The sequence below is a fragment of the Diadema antillarum genome, unplaced genomic scaffold, assembly GCF_040938485.1.
Source record: "Diadema antillarum isolate AM-2024a unplaced genomic scaffold, OU_Dant_1.0 scf00000197, whole genome shotgun sequence".
NCBI lineage: Eukaryota > Metazoa > Echinodermata > Echinoidea > Diadematoida > Diadematidae > Diadema > Diadema antillarum.
Window position 1 is genome coordinate 169,849 of NW_027271086.1, and position 15,783 is coordinate 185,631.

A 15,783-nucleotide genomic window follows, 5' to 3' on the forward strand; every position below is an offset into this window, starting at 1 on the left:
GATGAGGGCACAGAGGCATCTCCTTCCATAATTTGCACTTGAAAATACTCACGACTAATCATTTGATGTGTGACCAACATACAAATCTTCAAAAAAAAAAAAAAAAAAAAGCTTTCAAAGTTGTAGCATATGTGTTTTAAACACATCATTATGACTTAACACTCCTGTTGCAGTTGAATATCAAACCTTGAACCTTTATTTTAATTTGTTGCTTAACTCACTGGAAAGATCTTGGCTGCTGTTGCCAGGAGGATCAAGGCATGATTGTGTGTCTGGGGACTGTCAGAGGTTCTGATGCACTGCACGACCAGCTCCACATTAAACTGCTCTTCCTTCAGTTTCCCTGAAACAAAATGAGGAAAAATGCAAGCTTAATTACGAGGTCACTTAGAACAGATTCCAGTATGTTATCTGTATGGTGTACTTTATCATGCTGACAAATGCAAATAATGTTCCATACCACCTGCGACCTTGTAATTCATGCTACGTTTACACCATGTTCCCAGCAGCCACGGAAGTCATGTTTCAGGTCAACATGAACAAAATGGGATGAACGTGAGACAACGTGAGGGGATGGGATGGGCAAACGTGATTTGATATCTGACATATTGCTATGATTTTTATAATGACAAATTTTATAGTAACAGTGCAAAAGATGACAACCATTAGCCCCATGTTGTATGTCACCTGTAAAGCAAAAACGAAACTGCGTATTCCCTAAAATATTCAAGATCCCTTCTATTTACATGTCCCAACCTCTGCATTATTTACTAGACAAAAGCTGGACTGAGCTGTGATTCTTCGCATGCCTTAAATTTCCCAAGACTGATCCTTCCTGAATTCCAGGCTCAAAATCAACACTGACCCCAAATCTCCTCACTTTCCGAATAGTCTCAGCAGCCCTGATAATATGCGACAGAAAATCACTTCCTTCACCCCATGCTTGCTTAGGAAGGCTCTACCCCCTGCTGGCTTGTGAAGGCTCCACCCCCTGCTGGCTAGGGAAGGCTCCTCCCCCTTCTTGCTCAGGAAGGCATATTCATGAGCTGTAAATCTACCAAACAGTGATAGTAACACAATGACATCAGCAAAAATTACCTAATTGTTCAGCTCCTTCTGCCTCTAGATGATTACAGATGTTGGAGAGAGTGGTGAGAAGGAGCTGCTTGATGTATTCACTGGATCCTTGGCCCGCTGCCGGCAGGTCCAGACACCTTGTTCAGAGAGAATCAAGATGAACAGGCAGGTCAGAGTTAAACTAGAGCAACATGTCCCTTACTGTCACAGCCATTATGTGACAAATCCTACAACCCACTGTATCAACTCATATCTTGTTGCTTTTTTTTCCATAAGATGGAACAAATTAAACTCATTTCATTTCAGTTCTGTATAATCACATCAAGACATTATATAAATGTGTTGTTGATGGTGGTTTTTTTCAAAGCTGCTTGGTTACAGACTTTTTTGCAGAACATCAACTTTCTGAGTGACAGTTATCTCAGGTACATGTATGTAGATGATCTAGCACAGAAACAAAATAAACAGCATGTATGAGCGCAGAAAACACACTGCTGTATTCTGCAGAATTTACCTCGTATGCATAGAAAACTTTCTAAATTTGCAACAGAGTTAATTAAGGTGAGATCTGAACAGATATTCTAGGGACTTTCTAGGTGAGAGTAGACAGAGTCTGAAATGAATTTGAAGCACAGAAACACATTTTACATTCCATAATCATCATAAAATCACATGAGAGATTGCTTTGATGAAACATGGTGAATAACACTTCAGTAAAGAATTCAGGCAATGAAAGCTTTGAATATGGCACAACACCAAACTTTAATTTCTGGCAGATGTAATTTTATGGTCATATCATAAAGCACATCAGGATCTCTCTGATTGGACTCACAGACTCAGGATGGTGAACACCGTGGGAACGAGAGTCTCCAAGTCTGCAATCTTTCCCAGCTTCTTCTGCTGCAGCATCTCCAAGATGGCCGTCACCCGTTGCCAGGGGCGACCCTCGATGTTTACCACCTGGGCGGCCTCCTCTTCACTTGCCTGCCTCTGTTTCTGTCTGTAAGAGCAGAGACCATGTAAAACAAGGCTGGAATTGTCACACCAAGATTATTCTCCAAGCAGGTATTAAAAAATAATCAGTGACGTTTCCAGTAGCACTTCTATGCTGTCAACAATCAGAGACTGAACATACATACATTATGAGTATGGCTGCCCTCTGTTTCATACATCACAGCTTAAGACCGATGGTATTTTCTAAATGTGCTATACAGTGCACTCCCGTTACAATGAACACGATTACAACAAAGTAAAAATTCAGGCCACAAAATTATCCGATCTTTGTTCTTCGTTGTTTATTTGCTTGGTTATAATGAAATTTTGATATAACGAAAGAAAATTGCCGGTCCCGAGGACTTCGTTATGACGGGAGTCCACTGAAACAGATAAGTCAAGCATGTATGCAGTACTTTACGTAAAATTCTGACCAAAAGAGAACCCCTGCCATATTCTTTGCTGTTTTGACTTCATGAATATTTTCACTGGAGCTTCACATTGACTAAAATGTTATCTAAAGTCTATTTACTATGAAGTCTTCAATAATGTGAAGTTAGTCTGTACTTTTTTTTACATACAATGTAGATGAATAAATGACCTATTCCCACAATCTAAATTTATGACACATCTTGAGACCTGTGATGTCTAAAAATCTGTGGTAACACAAATGCCTGGAAAGAAGTAATGCATAATTTCACGAATGTCAATAAAATGCAAAAAATGAAATGCTTACCTCGCTTTCTTGACTTCCTTCAAACTTTTTGGTTTCTGACCACCACAGATCTTGCTCAGTTCAGTCACAATTTGAGCAGCAGTGAAGGGCAACTGGGGAGGTCAAACGGTCAAAGGTCAAAAATTGATATCTTTTAAACCCCTGGGAGGATTAACAAACTTTTACTCATCAAAACTGACACTTAATTACCTCACCTATATTGTCATTGTATGCATTATATGCACCATATGCATGATATGCATAATCTAAACAAGGAAAAGTAGAAATTACGCGGTGCGTAACATATGTCCCCGCCGGAAGTAGCATTTTGTAACAAAATGTGCAATATAGGTAAAAAATCAAGGTCAAAGGTCAAAGAAGTCAAAGGTCAAAATTCTGTGTAGAAGTTTTGAAGCCCTCACCTAGTGCCATCACATAAAGCAAATGGAATCGAAATTGGGTTAGAAATGGCGAAGGAGTAGCATTTTGTAGCCAATGTACAATATAGGTCAAAAATCAAGGTCAAAGGTCAAAGAAGACAAAGGTCAAAATTCTGTGTAGAAGTTTTGAAGCCCTCACCTAGTGCTATCACATAAAGCAAACGGAATTGAAATCGGGTTAGAAATGGCGCAGGAGAAGCATTCTGTAGCAAAATGCACAATATAGGTCAAAAATCAAGGTCAAAGGTCAAAGAAGTCAAAGGTCAAAATTCTGTGTAGAAGTTTTGAAGCCCTCAACTAGTGCCATCATATAAAGCAAACGGAATCGAAATCGGGTTAAAAATGGCGAAGGAGTAGCATTTCGTAGCAAAATGTACAATATAGGTCAAAAATCAAGGTCAAAGGTCAAAGAAGTCAAAGGTCAAAATTCTGTGTAGAAGTTTTGAAGCCCTCACCTAGTGCCATCACATAAAGCAAACGGAATCGAAATCGGGTTAGAAATGGCGAAGGAGTAGCATTTTGTAGCAAAATGTACAATATAGGTCAAAAAATCAAGGTCAAAGGTCAAAGAAGTCAAAGGTCAAAATTCTGTGTAGAAGTTTTGAAGCCCTCACCTAGTGCCATTACATAAAGCAAACGGAATCGAAATCGGGTTAGAAATGGCGAAGGAGTAGCATTTTGTAGCAAAATGTACAATATAGGTCAAAGGTCAAGGTCAAAGGTCACGACTGAAATTCTGTGTAGAAGTTTCAAAGCTCCCATGTAGTGCTATCATATAAAGCAAACAGAATCAAAATTGGCTCATAAATGACAGAGAAGTAGCAAATTGAAGATTTTGATCACACACGGACGCACACACGGACACACGGACACACGGACGGACGGACGGACGGACACACGGACGGACGGACACACGGACACACACACGTACGGAGCCCGTTTCATAGTCCCCTGCTCGAACTCGTTCGGCGGGGACAATAAATAACATACCATATCTGCATTTCCTAAATGACTTTACCACACATTTCAAAATTCATTCAGTTATGAAAGTCAAGGACTTTGTCCTACATACATTCCCTATCTCTAATCCTAAGCTATAAAACACACTGGCACAACATATACACAAACAATAATGTATAATAGATGTAATCCCTGAATACCACATATAAAACAAGACATACTGGATACAGCTACAGTATACTCTTAAAAACAACACCTCAAAAATGTGCATTATATACAATTCATACACAAGCTCAAACTGGGCATACACAATTCATACACAAGCTCACCTTTTTGATGACCTTAGCTATACGACCAGCCGTAGCTGACCTCTCGGTGTCCACCTGGAGGTCAATCAGTTTGCTCAGGACTTTCTGCTGGACATCAGCTGACGGCAGAGCCAGGTAGAATGCTGGAGACAGCTGTAGAGATGAATGGACACACAACACACACAAACATTTTGTAATAGGTTGCAATCCAATAATACAACTCTCACATGCACTCTCACTATAAAACTACATGATTACTTCTCTTCCAGGATCCAGCTTGCAGTTACAGAAAATAAGCAAAGTCCTCCAGTGAAATTTAAAGGCTGTAGATCATCACACTCTCTCTCACACACACACATATATGAATGTGGACACACATAGATTCACAAACACACACAGACACACAAACTAAAACATCGTTGCTTGCCTGGCAGAAGGGTCCTGAGGCTTGCACGATATAAATTTGCAAGGGCCCTTCTGCGGGGCAAGCGACGAGAAACACATTCTGCATATCCCGCTTCATAATCTCCATCTTCTCCTTTCATCATTCTCATCTCCATTTGTTTTTATACCATGCAGATACAATATTTGTAATTTGCACGCAAACCTGCCTTTTTTTAAATTCAATGTTCATGATTTCAACAATTACATTTTGTTGTGACTTTGAAGTTTGTATTGTTGTTGTATTTGTTTTTATGTAAGGTTACATGGACCCCATTGAGAATTAGTCGTCCTAAAAAGGCTAGTCATCTTTTCAAAAGAAATGGAATGAATAGCTTATGTCAATGTCAAAAGAGAAGAAAAAGTCATGGCTGGCATCTAAAGCAAGAAATCTTTGACTACTTTCCTCAAGCTGATGAGATTCAATGAAGAACCATCGCAAACCGATGGAATAAGGAAAGACTGAACTTTTGAGAGAGGAATAGGTCTTACCTGCAGCAGGGCCACAGTCTGAGGAGAGTCCATTCCTTGTGTCGTTGGGTCCTCCTTAGAAAGAACTCCTAGGAATAGGTCCAGAGAGTCACTGTTGGCCATCTCGTCTGCCGTCAGTGGGGTCACATGACCAAGAATGTGGTGGAGGGATCGAGTTTGCGCCTCGTCGAGGGAGCCTCGGTCTGTCGACTCGGTCAAGAGATCCTTGAGCATGGCCAGCAGCGACGACAGAAGGAGCTACAGAAATGAGGCAATGAGATTTGAAAATTTGAGTCATACATTATACCAATCCAAACAATAGGAACACATCAAGGATAATCTGATCTGCTCATGTGAATGTTATTGTATCAATTCACTATAGAGAGTAGTTAAAACTATAAAAGCAATGTACATCAACTACCTGGGTACTGTATTTATACTTTCTTCTGCTCCTTTTTCTGGTGTGAGGGAATGTGTTCATCAAGCCCTGGGCGCCAAAGGTTCATTGATAATGACATTTCGAACAACTTTCAGGACTTTTCAGCAAAAACAACAATCACTGGCTTCAAGCAAGGATTATTTCACGTTGACTCAAAATATCACACACAGACAAGGATTATTTCACAATGACTCAAATATCACACAGGTCCACACAAACACATTCACAAGAGAAAGTTATAGGGTGAAGACTTACCTTGCTATCCACTTGTTGAAGTAGTCCAAGTAGAGAAGTTTGAGCATGGTGTGGAATCTCCCCTTTCTCTTTCACACAGTCCAGCAGCCACTCGAGGCAGAGTTTGGCCTGCGTGGCGCTGTCTACTTTCACATCCATGCTGGTTGCAGCTGCTGCTCCCCTCTTCTTCTTTGACGGTGTCTTGACCACTGGCACTCTATTTGCTTTCATGAGGAGATTCCCCAGGGCCTGTAGAAAATTAATATTCAGGAATTACGTCAAATCAAGAAAATCAGATAAGAGCAAAGACTGAAACCTGCTAAATGATATCAGCTGTACTTGAGGACCATCTTAGAGATACTTTGAACTATAGGTATATTATACCTTGATGTTATCTGTAATGGAAACAGGTACTGAAAGGATGTACTTCACAAGCTTAAGCAGCTGTAACATTTTGTTTAATCCCATCATCAGACTCATTTTCTTTTCTCTCTTTTTTGCTAAATTTCTGACAACTAAATCCAAGACTTTCACTCATGAATTTCGTCTTGACATCTAGCCTGGACTTCAGTTTGATCTTGGGAAATTCCCACACACAACGAGCCAAACACAATGCTGTATTTTCTTGTGACAAGGTTACCAAATCAAGTACCTGTTTGACATAGTCTGCATCCATGGACAGCTCCTCCTTCTTCTTGAGAAGACGGTGAACCAGCCAGGAGTATGGGGTGGGGCCGTTGCCCTCGTAACTGTCTCCGAGCGCTGCCAGGCACTTCAGGGCCACCACCCTCACTGGTTCCAGTGGACTTGACAGTGCAATCAACAAGGTAGGCACAGCTAAATAGGGGGGAGAGATGCAAAATCATCAATCACATCACAAGCTGGAGGTCATGGGTAGATGTGTTCTCATATTTATGGCTCAGCATGGCTGCAAATTTGATCAAATTTGATCAAATTTCGACAAGGATCAGGTCTCTGTTTCACAGTATCCGTGGAGAATAAACCAACTGCTAAGAGTTAATTCCCCTTTCACAGAATTAGCTACAGGGTAGACAATATTCCTTCTCAACTTCTCATCTTACTCTGACGATGCTATTACAATTCATCTGTCTGTTTCAAGATCTTTCACACAAAATTGTAATTTAGATGTACTCACAGAAATAAAATGTTTCTCAAGATAATGAAATCATAAGTTCACTCTTAAGTGAATCATCATGATTACAATACTCCAACAAGTACCAAACACTGTACTAGTTCAAATTGCTGTGGGCAAGGCAGTTTGGTAGCATAGAAAAGTATGCTTTTACCAGTAAATATTATATTCAAGGAAATAGATTAATTGACAAAATCTAGCCCTTCTTAGCTAAATAGTCTTCCAGTTCATTGGTATATTCTGAATACAAATTCAAAATCTGCAAATAAGTTAAACTCAAACTGAAATGAAACTAACACCTCACATATCTTCTTTTTTTCCCCCTCTGCAACAAAGACTATCATTGGAGGTACACAACAGCATTATCCTTTATGGCTTTACAACAACAAAAAAAGGAGAGAGAAAAAAAAACTTCTCCATTTCAGTTTCACTACACAATTATTCTGTCATCATATAAGTGTTCTTTTTGTCAGTCTTTGTATGAAAAGATGAAAGCGAAGGGGGAAAAAGAAAGGAGGAAATGGTGTGAAATTTTGACGAATCATCTCTGCTTTTTTATTTTTTCTTATGCCACTACAGATATGTGCTCTGTCTAAAAACAGTAAAAACCATAAATAGCTGGCAAACATTCAAAACCGTAGACTTACTAATGCTCTCCTTCTCCAGCAGCTTAAGCACAACATCTTGTGGTAGCGACTGGTGGAGCACTGCCCCCATGTTGAGGCACCTGACCTGGAACATGGGGGTTGGAACAAATCCCACAGCTCTGGGGGAGGTCACGTGACCCATCCAGCCTACTTGCAGCAGCTTCACGAAGTGTGGCAGATCGGGGAAGTGGTGCTGTTGAAATCATTATTAAAAACACAATAATAATTTATTTGGTGTTTTTGTTAATTTGGTTTTATTTGTTTTCATAGTAACACACACACACTTAGCTTCAGACAAAGTATGGTTTACATATTACACGACTCCCTTTTGGGGATGCTCTTCACATCTGCAAACTTCTTCACAATGTAGGACTATTATTTCTACAGAATTTATGCAGTATCTTGCCAAAGGGATGTTAAAAGAAACCTGTACTGACATTTTCTACTTGTCTGATAATTCTAATCTACATTTTTTGATGCCTACAACTGGAAAGAGAGGATTCTAAAACCCAGGATAAGCCTGTAGTGATTTTTTGAAAAAAATGGAAACGAGCAAGCCAAGGAACGATCCACACAATTTGGCATACGTCACAGGTGCCAACCTCCGACTTTAGCAAAACGAACTAGAAAGGTTCTACACATGTCAATTTACTGATGAAATCTCACACGAAGTATTGCAAAAACTGTTATTTAGTAAAATTGCAATATGGAGCTGAAATAAACATGCTAAACAATATTTATTAATTTTTAAAAGGAATCTCTTCAAAAGCTTTTTATTTAGATCAAATTTGTGGGGAATATTCCAGATATGCAAAATGAAATTGGCATCATTGTCCGAACGTGCTGCCCATAGAAAACTGTGTGTAAGTAACGTTGCACTAACTATGCATTGATGATGAGCGATAATGGTTCGACATCACAGTTCAAACTATCTAACGAAGATGAGGACTGAGTGATTCTTAAAATCTAAATCCAAAAAATAGTCAACGGCAATCAAGTTTTACGCCTAGTTAGAAGAAAACGGCACTCAGTACATATAGACTCTAGACTAGAACTAGGACTAGGACTAGTGAGCAGTCAAGGACCGAGAAGATTCTACTCGCCGCTCCGTCGACAGCTGTACGTGCACAGCGCTAATACTAATAGCACAGCGTAAACGTTTAGTATGCAATACATACCCCTGCTGCCAGAACTTGAAGAAAGTCCAGACGAAAGTCCAGACTCCAAGGTCTAGCGTTGCCGCTAGAGGCCCTTGTGCTGCAGGCCCTGTTGTTTCTGTGCTGAATTTTGCAGGTAAGGTATCTGCTTTATGGATTTTCAATGTGTTTGTGGTCGAGATAAATCTCATGGTGGTCGTATTAACACCAAGGACTAACTTAGATCTAGTTTTAGTAGGACCCATACCTCGGAAGAGTGGCCCGACCACGTAGATACTAGTGCCACCGCTTCGCGATCCAAGCGCTGGTGTAGGCATAGTGCTAGAGTACTTCCGTATCCATGTAGATATCTCAAAATTCACCCAACCAAATTGCACCAAAATCACAAGAAGTATTTTATGACTCATGTCCACTTGCTCACGCTAATTGGAACCAAATCGCAAGTTGAGAAGCGTAAGTGAAGTTGTCGACTTTCCTGTCGTCGCTAAAAACAATCTGCTCTGTACGACTAAACAAGAGTGATCGCGGCGTAGTAGCCCTACTTGCCTGCGCACGCACAGACTGAAGTTAGCCATCTAATATCATGAGACAAATCTTTCAAGTAATCGGGAGCAAAAAATCAATTTATAAATTATTTGAGCTAAGTTGAATGAAAAATAAAGTTCGTAAATCACACAAATCGCTAAAATCATGACATTTTTAAATTTAGTTCCCGCGTAAATTCCCCGTTCGCACAGCACTAGTCGGCTAACTTCAGTTCTACATTGTGCATATCGCGTTTACCAAGATCTCTCGCGAAGAGTGAGGTTTTTTTTAGTGACAACTTGAAATTCGGCGTCAATATTGATACTTTTCGATTACCGATTTCATTCAAATATAATACGGTATTTTGAAATATGCTTAGAAGTATATCCTGTAATTTTTGTGCGATTTGGTTCAGCGAAATTTGAGACAGCTGCATGGATAGGGCAGTACACAAGTGCCGCCTGCTAGCTAAATTGGGCCTAAGCGTCGTCTGCTACTCGGCACGATTTAACGCACGCGTATGCGAGGGCTTGTAATCAGTGAAACATTTGGCACCTGTGACATCACGACATCCGGGCTCGTCAGCTCATTAGCATAATTCTCGCCCAAAAATTTCCATTTTCAACATGAAATTACGGACTAAATCATTATGAAATTTTGATTCTGTTTGCACCGCTGGGTCTTTTAGAATTAAAAGAACAACATATAAAAAAATAAAAAACCGGTACAATGCCCTTTTAAAGAGATCATCATCACAGTGCTACAATGTAATCCCATATATTTTGCACATCATAACATTTTACCTAAGATGGACAAATGACTAATGTGGTTTAGGAAGCTCCCTTTACACACATTGTATAACTATTGTATAACTATAGTACTGGCTTTCAGTTCAAGGTGAGGCTATTCATGACACCTGATGTATCTTTGTTAGCCATTTTGTCAGAATTGTACAAGTGAACTATCATGACATCACAAAGAATACAAAGGCTATTTTTTCCTTCAGTTGACATTTGATACTTATACATCATTTTATGTTCATTACTTTATGATTAAAATTATGAAGTTTTGTTACAGGCCAAGAGCTCCTGTGATGGACCTACTGGGTCCTTGTAACTCATGAAATGTATATCTTTCCACCTACCCTGGCACTTTCCTACAATAAGACAAGAAAAACAAACAAACGCATAAACAGGCAAATTCAGGAAATAACAAAACAAAACAAAAGTTTCCAGTGATTCTGGAGCAAGATAAGGAACCACCTTTACATTGAGTGGAGCTCTGGGGGGTGTTTCATCAACGTTTGTCAGCACAAAAAAGTTGTCATCACAGACAATCACCATAGTAACAGTCAGTGACCAGAGCATCTCATCCAATCAAAACCAAGGATTTTGCTGAAATTGTCAGCGCTGACAAACGTTGATGAAACACCCCCCCTGACTTACACTGATGATGGCATGGCATTACAGCTGTATGTCATAAAATCACCAAGCTATTGTACCTTCATGATACCCTGAACAGCTTCTCTAAATCGTGGGCTGGGTCCACTCTTTATCCTGCAGTCCATTGACCCTTCCAGAAGGATGTCCAGGAGTTGAAGCAGGAAAGTCACATACTGACCTTGGAGGTCACTGGTCCCTGCACCAGGGACCCACCACTTAGTGCCTGGAATGACAACATGAATAAATATTTTGATGTAGGACTTTTAATTGGTATCAGGCATTAGGCATGAAATACCAGGTGAGTTTGGTATGAAGCACCAGAGACATAAGGTAGAATTTAAACGGCATAGGGTGTAAGGTATATGTATTCGTGTCTGGAATAAGATAGGAGGTACACATTTGAATGAGGAATAGGTAAAAGGCCTAAGGTATGTGATGTATGAATACGCAGTAGTACAGATATAAAAAATGAGGTATTGGTCCAAGTACAGGGCACTAGGTATAGACATACATGTAGGTAGTGGTATCAGCATAATCATACTGGTTCCTGTTTTCCATCAAAATATGTTTGCAAATATCATCACCATAACCACACATTATATGAGTTATCTTCTATTCATCATCCTTATCTAACTGTATTGTATCTTTTGATATTAACAATCATAAAATGCATAGTTGTTATTGTATCATAATTCACAAAGTTTTGAGCTTTGGGCATGCTCTCAACATTGAAGTGTTCCTTCCACAAATTTGCAGGACATAAGAGGTAAAAATTCTAGTATATCTAAATCTCCACTACTGTCTGTGTTTTCTTCAAAGCTAAACCATTCAGACCACAATAAGTTGCTCTCCCTTGATTTTGTATTCACTTTTTCACCAACTTTCCTCCTAAAAATGAACAACACAAAGAGATGGTACCACAAAAAAAGTGCATCTCACCTGGAGTAAGCTGCTGGGACAGCGACGCCATTGAGAGTACCAGGCTTTCCAGCAGCCAGCCAATGGTGTGCACCTGAGCTACATGGAGGTACACGGTACCAGCCACTCGGTGCTTCTTCCTCAGGGTTAGCAGCTTCACCAGCTGCTGGTGGTAGTCTCCAGGGAGGGGGTCTGTCGCCGTGGAAACTGGCTGGAGGATGGTCTCCTCTTCTTCCACATTTTCCTCCTATAGTGATGAAGTTGTGATAGTAAAGGATTTGAGTTGGTAATTCTTCAATTCCCTGTATTAAACAAATTAATTTAGCTGCACTCCTGTTAATTCATCAGAATTCACTGTATGTTATATCCTTAACTTTTGTGAATATTTGTGAAGTATTGTGTATATTATGCCTACTTGTCTTCACAAAGCAACAGAATATGTAGCATATTTTCTGATTCTAAGAAAATTAGTATCAGCAAGCAATGTCGTTCCCTATCTTTTCCATCAAAAATCCAAATAACTCAACAATTTTCCCATTTTCATCAGTTCACAACATCAAGTTCAAGAAAAAGAAAATTGACAGACAATCTGTCCCTAGCAGTATTATTATGTGAACTAGCAGCACCCGTGGAAATCCACGGGTCTGAGGGGTTTTATTTTTTTTTCTCATAATACGATTTTGCACATTTTTATTGAAGAAATAAAAAGAAAAGTCTTCTCATTCTTTCGTTAATTGTGCTGTCTTCTAAATGACCACCCTTCCCAGAAATTTTATAATACATTTTTGTAGTATATGCCCGGCGATCCGGTCCATTGGTAGGGATCATTCCCGCCACTACTTGCTTTTATTATAGAACTTGAGTTTCGAGGGGTTATTTGCTCCCGTTGAAGTCCAACAGTTGTCTTGTTGCCCCTCACCCCTCCCCCCCCCCCCCTCACGCACACACACATTTCCACCTCCGCAGGGCAAAAAACAAAAACATTCAGGGAAAAATTACCAAAAACGCAAATGAGATTCCCCGAAAGTTCTGCCCACAGGTTGTTCCTGTCAAAACGGGAAGATATTAACACTATGACTTTGATTACCCCCTGCTCTTGCATCCACGCGGGCACCCGCGGGAATCCACGGCTGGTTTCAAGGCCTCGGTTTGTTTTGTGGTTTTTTTTTTCATGTTTCTTTTCCCCACATTATGAGAGAAAAATAAGATATTTTCGTCTTCATAATTTTGCTCCCTCCTTTTTGTTTTTAATCACCAAAACTTGGCTTGATATATCATATAGAACTACATCTGCTTCAGACTGTACATTATCATAATCAATATTAGGCCTACAATTATTGCTCCTATTATAGTTATTATTATATTATTATTATCATTATCCTTATTATTATTATTATTATTATTATTATTATTATTATTATTATTATTATTATCATTGTTATTATTTGGGGAGGGGGAGGTCATAGTCATCAGGTTTAATAGGCACCCATGGGAATAGGGTCTCACGACCTCGTATTTTTTTTCTTTAATATTTTTCCCATGTTATGGAAGAAAGAAGAACATATACATCACTGCATTCGTCTTCATTTGCTCCCTCTTTTTTTTTTTTGGTCACCAAAACTTGGTTTGATAGACCATAGAACCACACATTCTATTTCCACTTGCAATTTTAAAAATAGGCGGTCGGCAAAGCGAGGTTTTCCTCTACGTCCGCTCATCTTATGAATATGTATGATTACAGCAGCTCTGCAGTAAACGAATGGACACAGCTGCGCGTGTAATCTGATATGGAAGGGTACTATTTAGCCGCGTCCTAAACAGTCTGCGTACAATGACATCGGACTTGAGAGCAAACGGCGAGCAAACTAAATGACGTACCTGAGCTGCATATAGTATTCTGCAGTTGTGCAAAATACAATTACATAACAACGTTCGTTGTTTTCATTTGCATGGGGACGCCAATAATGGCGAACTGTACGTAAATGCCCTTGTAGTCCATATCACGCACACACAGATTCGTGTAACCATCGTCAATACATTCAGTACACGTAACAGGCGGAGGCAAAGGTACATCACAGAACTATACACACAGTGTAGAGTGTGTAGACTTCTGCGAGGTACATTGTGTGTGTGCGTGCGCGTCCGCCGGAAGATGTCAGAGATTTCGCTGCACCATCATCTTTAGTATCCCCCAGTGTCTCTGCAAGCTAAAAGATGGAAGATCGAGAAAGCAGGAGGCCAGCGCATGTTCCGTGAATATTGAAACGCTCGGCTCTTTCGTCACGCACAAAAATGCATTATGCATGTTGCTAATTAATTTTTCTTTTTCGTCCTCGACGTCGACACGGAGGTGGAGAGGGGACGAAACCCGCGCCATTCGATGTAGGATACTCTCCTGCGGCCGACGGCACCGGTCGCAGCTGCCCGGGAGGAGATAGACAAACCAGCAACGCCGAAATAAAACAGGAAATACATAAGGCCGCGACAACAACAACAACTTCGAGTATTATAGTAGTAGATTTGGCACATCTACCACCATTTATATATATCATAAATAAATTGGGAAGGTATGTATGAATGCAGGTAGTTACAGATGGAAGATACTACTAGTTGTGAAAGAAGAATCAGCCCCAGCTGTGCTTTTCTTCACTGCTTGGCACAAGTGTCTGCGTGGTTCCTCTCCCTAATATTTGGAAGCACAGATTTTCTGAAAATTAAGTACTGGCAAGGAGGGATGACATAACCTCCTACTCTACACTGCAGCACAGTGTCCTATGTGTGGGATTGTAACACTACCAGTATTTCGTATGACTGCATTTCTCTGACAAATGTCACAGTTTGGGGGAGGGGGTTGGTTTGTTTGCTGTTGTGGCTGATAGTTTTTCGTTTTGTTTTTGCTTGCTTTTGGGGAGCAATTGGTTGATAGTGAGTGATTTTATAATGATCGAAAATGTCGATATCACAGATTGCCATGTTACAGTCATGAGCCTGGGCCTATTAAAAGTTGGGTGGGAAGGTGAAGAGAAATAGATGATAATTCCGTACCTGAAGTAGACCCAAAAGGGCCAACTGTTTCTGACACGCCTTCTTCACGTCAGCCGCCAGCAATCCAAGCAGCTTGGTGCCCAGATCCAACTTGGCTCCTGCCTCCCCAGTGTGCTGTAGCGCCCTCAATAGGACCGTCTCCACCAGGAGACAGTAGGCCTCGGGTCGCGAGAAACTCGCCATATTGGACAGGAGTGCCGTGATCTGGTCCAAAGGGACAGAGAATATGGCAGTATATTACCAAAAGCAATACATGCATAGTGTGCCTCATTGCATAAGTGAATGAAAATTCTTAATACAATTGCTTTCTCAGATCAAAGTGTTGACAATCATATTACTAGCTAGAGAAGCACTCTGAGAGCACAGACCTCCGCCAAGCATGCAGCTCATTTCCATCACTGATCTTGTTCTTCCATAGAAGTATCAATGATTTCCACCCAGAAGTACTTACATAGCATTGTGTGCTGAAAGTCGCCAGATTTCCCAATATAGAAGCCTTTGTTACGTCATAAACCCTCAGCTGCACGGCACACCTCGCCCTAGCAGAAACTAGAGCATGCACTTTAGTGCGCGCAGGCAAACCTCAAATACATGCAGCCTGAACTCCCAACTTCATTGACCCTACCTGCCAAAATATCAAAAATCCTCATCAATTCCCCCAAAATTCTCGGATCACTACCAAAAGTTAATCGTTTGTTACTTGTGTCATTCTCAATCTTTCCTGCAAGTTTCATTCCAATCCGTTAACTACTTTTTGAGTTATTTTGCACAGGGACGAACAAACAAACAAATCAACGTTAACGAAAACTTAACCTCGG

General features: G+C 40.3%; 1 protein-coding gene across 1 annotated transcript in view; it reads right to left on the minus strand.

Annotated features, from left to right (window-relative positions):
- LOC139723708 (HEAT repeat-containing protein 1-like) overlaps positions 1-15,783 on the minus strand; it is a 62,017-nt gene that overhangs the window by 18,552 nt on the left and 27,682 nt on the right. The window contains exons 16-27 of the mRNA XM_071634930.1: positions 14,966-15,169; positions 11,942-12,167; positions 11,062-11,225; positions 7,879-8,071; positions 6,731-6,915; positions 6,100-6,327; positions 5,427-5,663; positions 4,515-4,646; positions 2,807-2,898; positions 1,910-2,077; positions 1,099-1,214; positions 222-343 (exon numbers count right to left, since the gene is read on the minus strand). Of these exons, the coding sequence (XP_071491031.1) occupies positions 222-343; positions 1,099-1,214; positions 1,910-2,077; positions 2,807-2,898; positions 4,515-4,646; positions 5,427-5,663; positions 6,100-6,327; positions 6,731-6,915; positions 7,879-8,071; positions 11,062-11,225; positions 11,942-12,167; positions 14,966-15,169 (2,067 nt within the window). The remainder of the gene's footprint in view (positions 1-221; positions 344-1,098; positions 1,215-1,909; positions 2,078-2,806; positions 2,899-4,514; positions 4,647-5,426; positions 5,664-6,099; positions 6,328-6,730; positions 6,916-7,878; positions 8,072-11,061; positions 11,226-11,941; positions 12,168-14,965; positions 15,170-15,783) is intronic.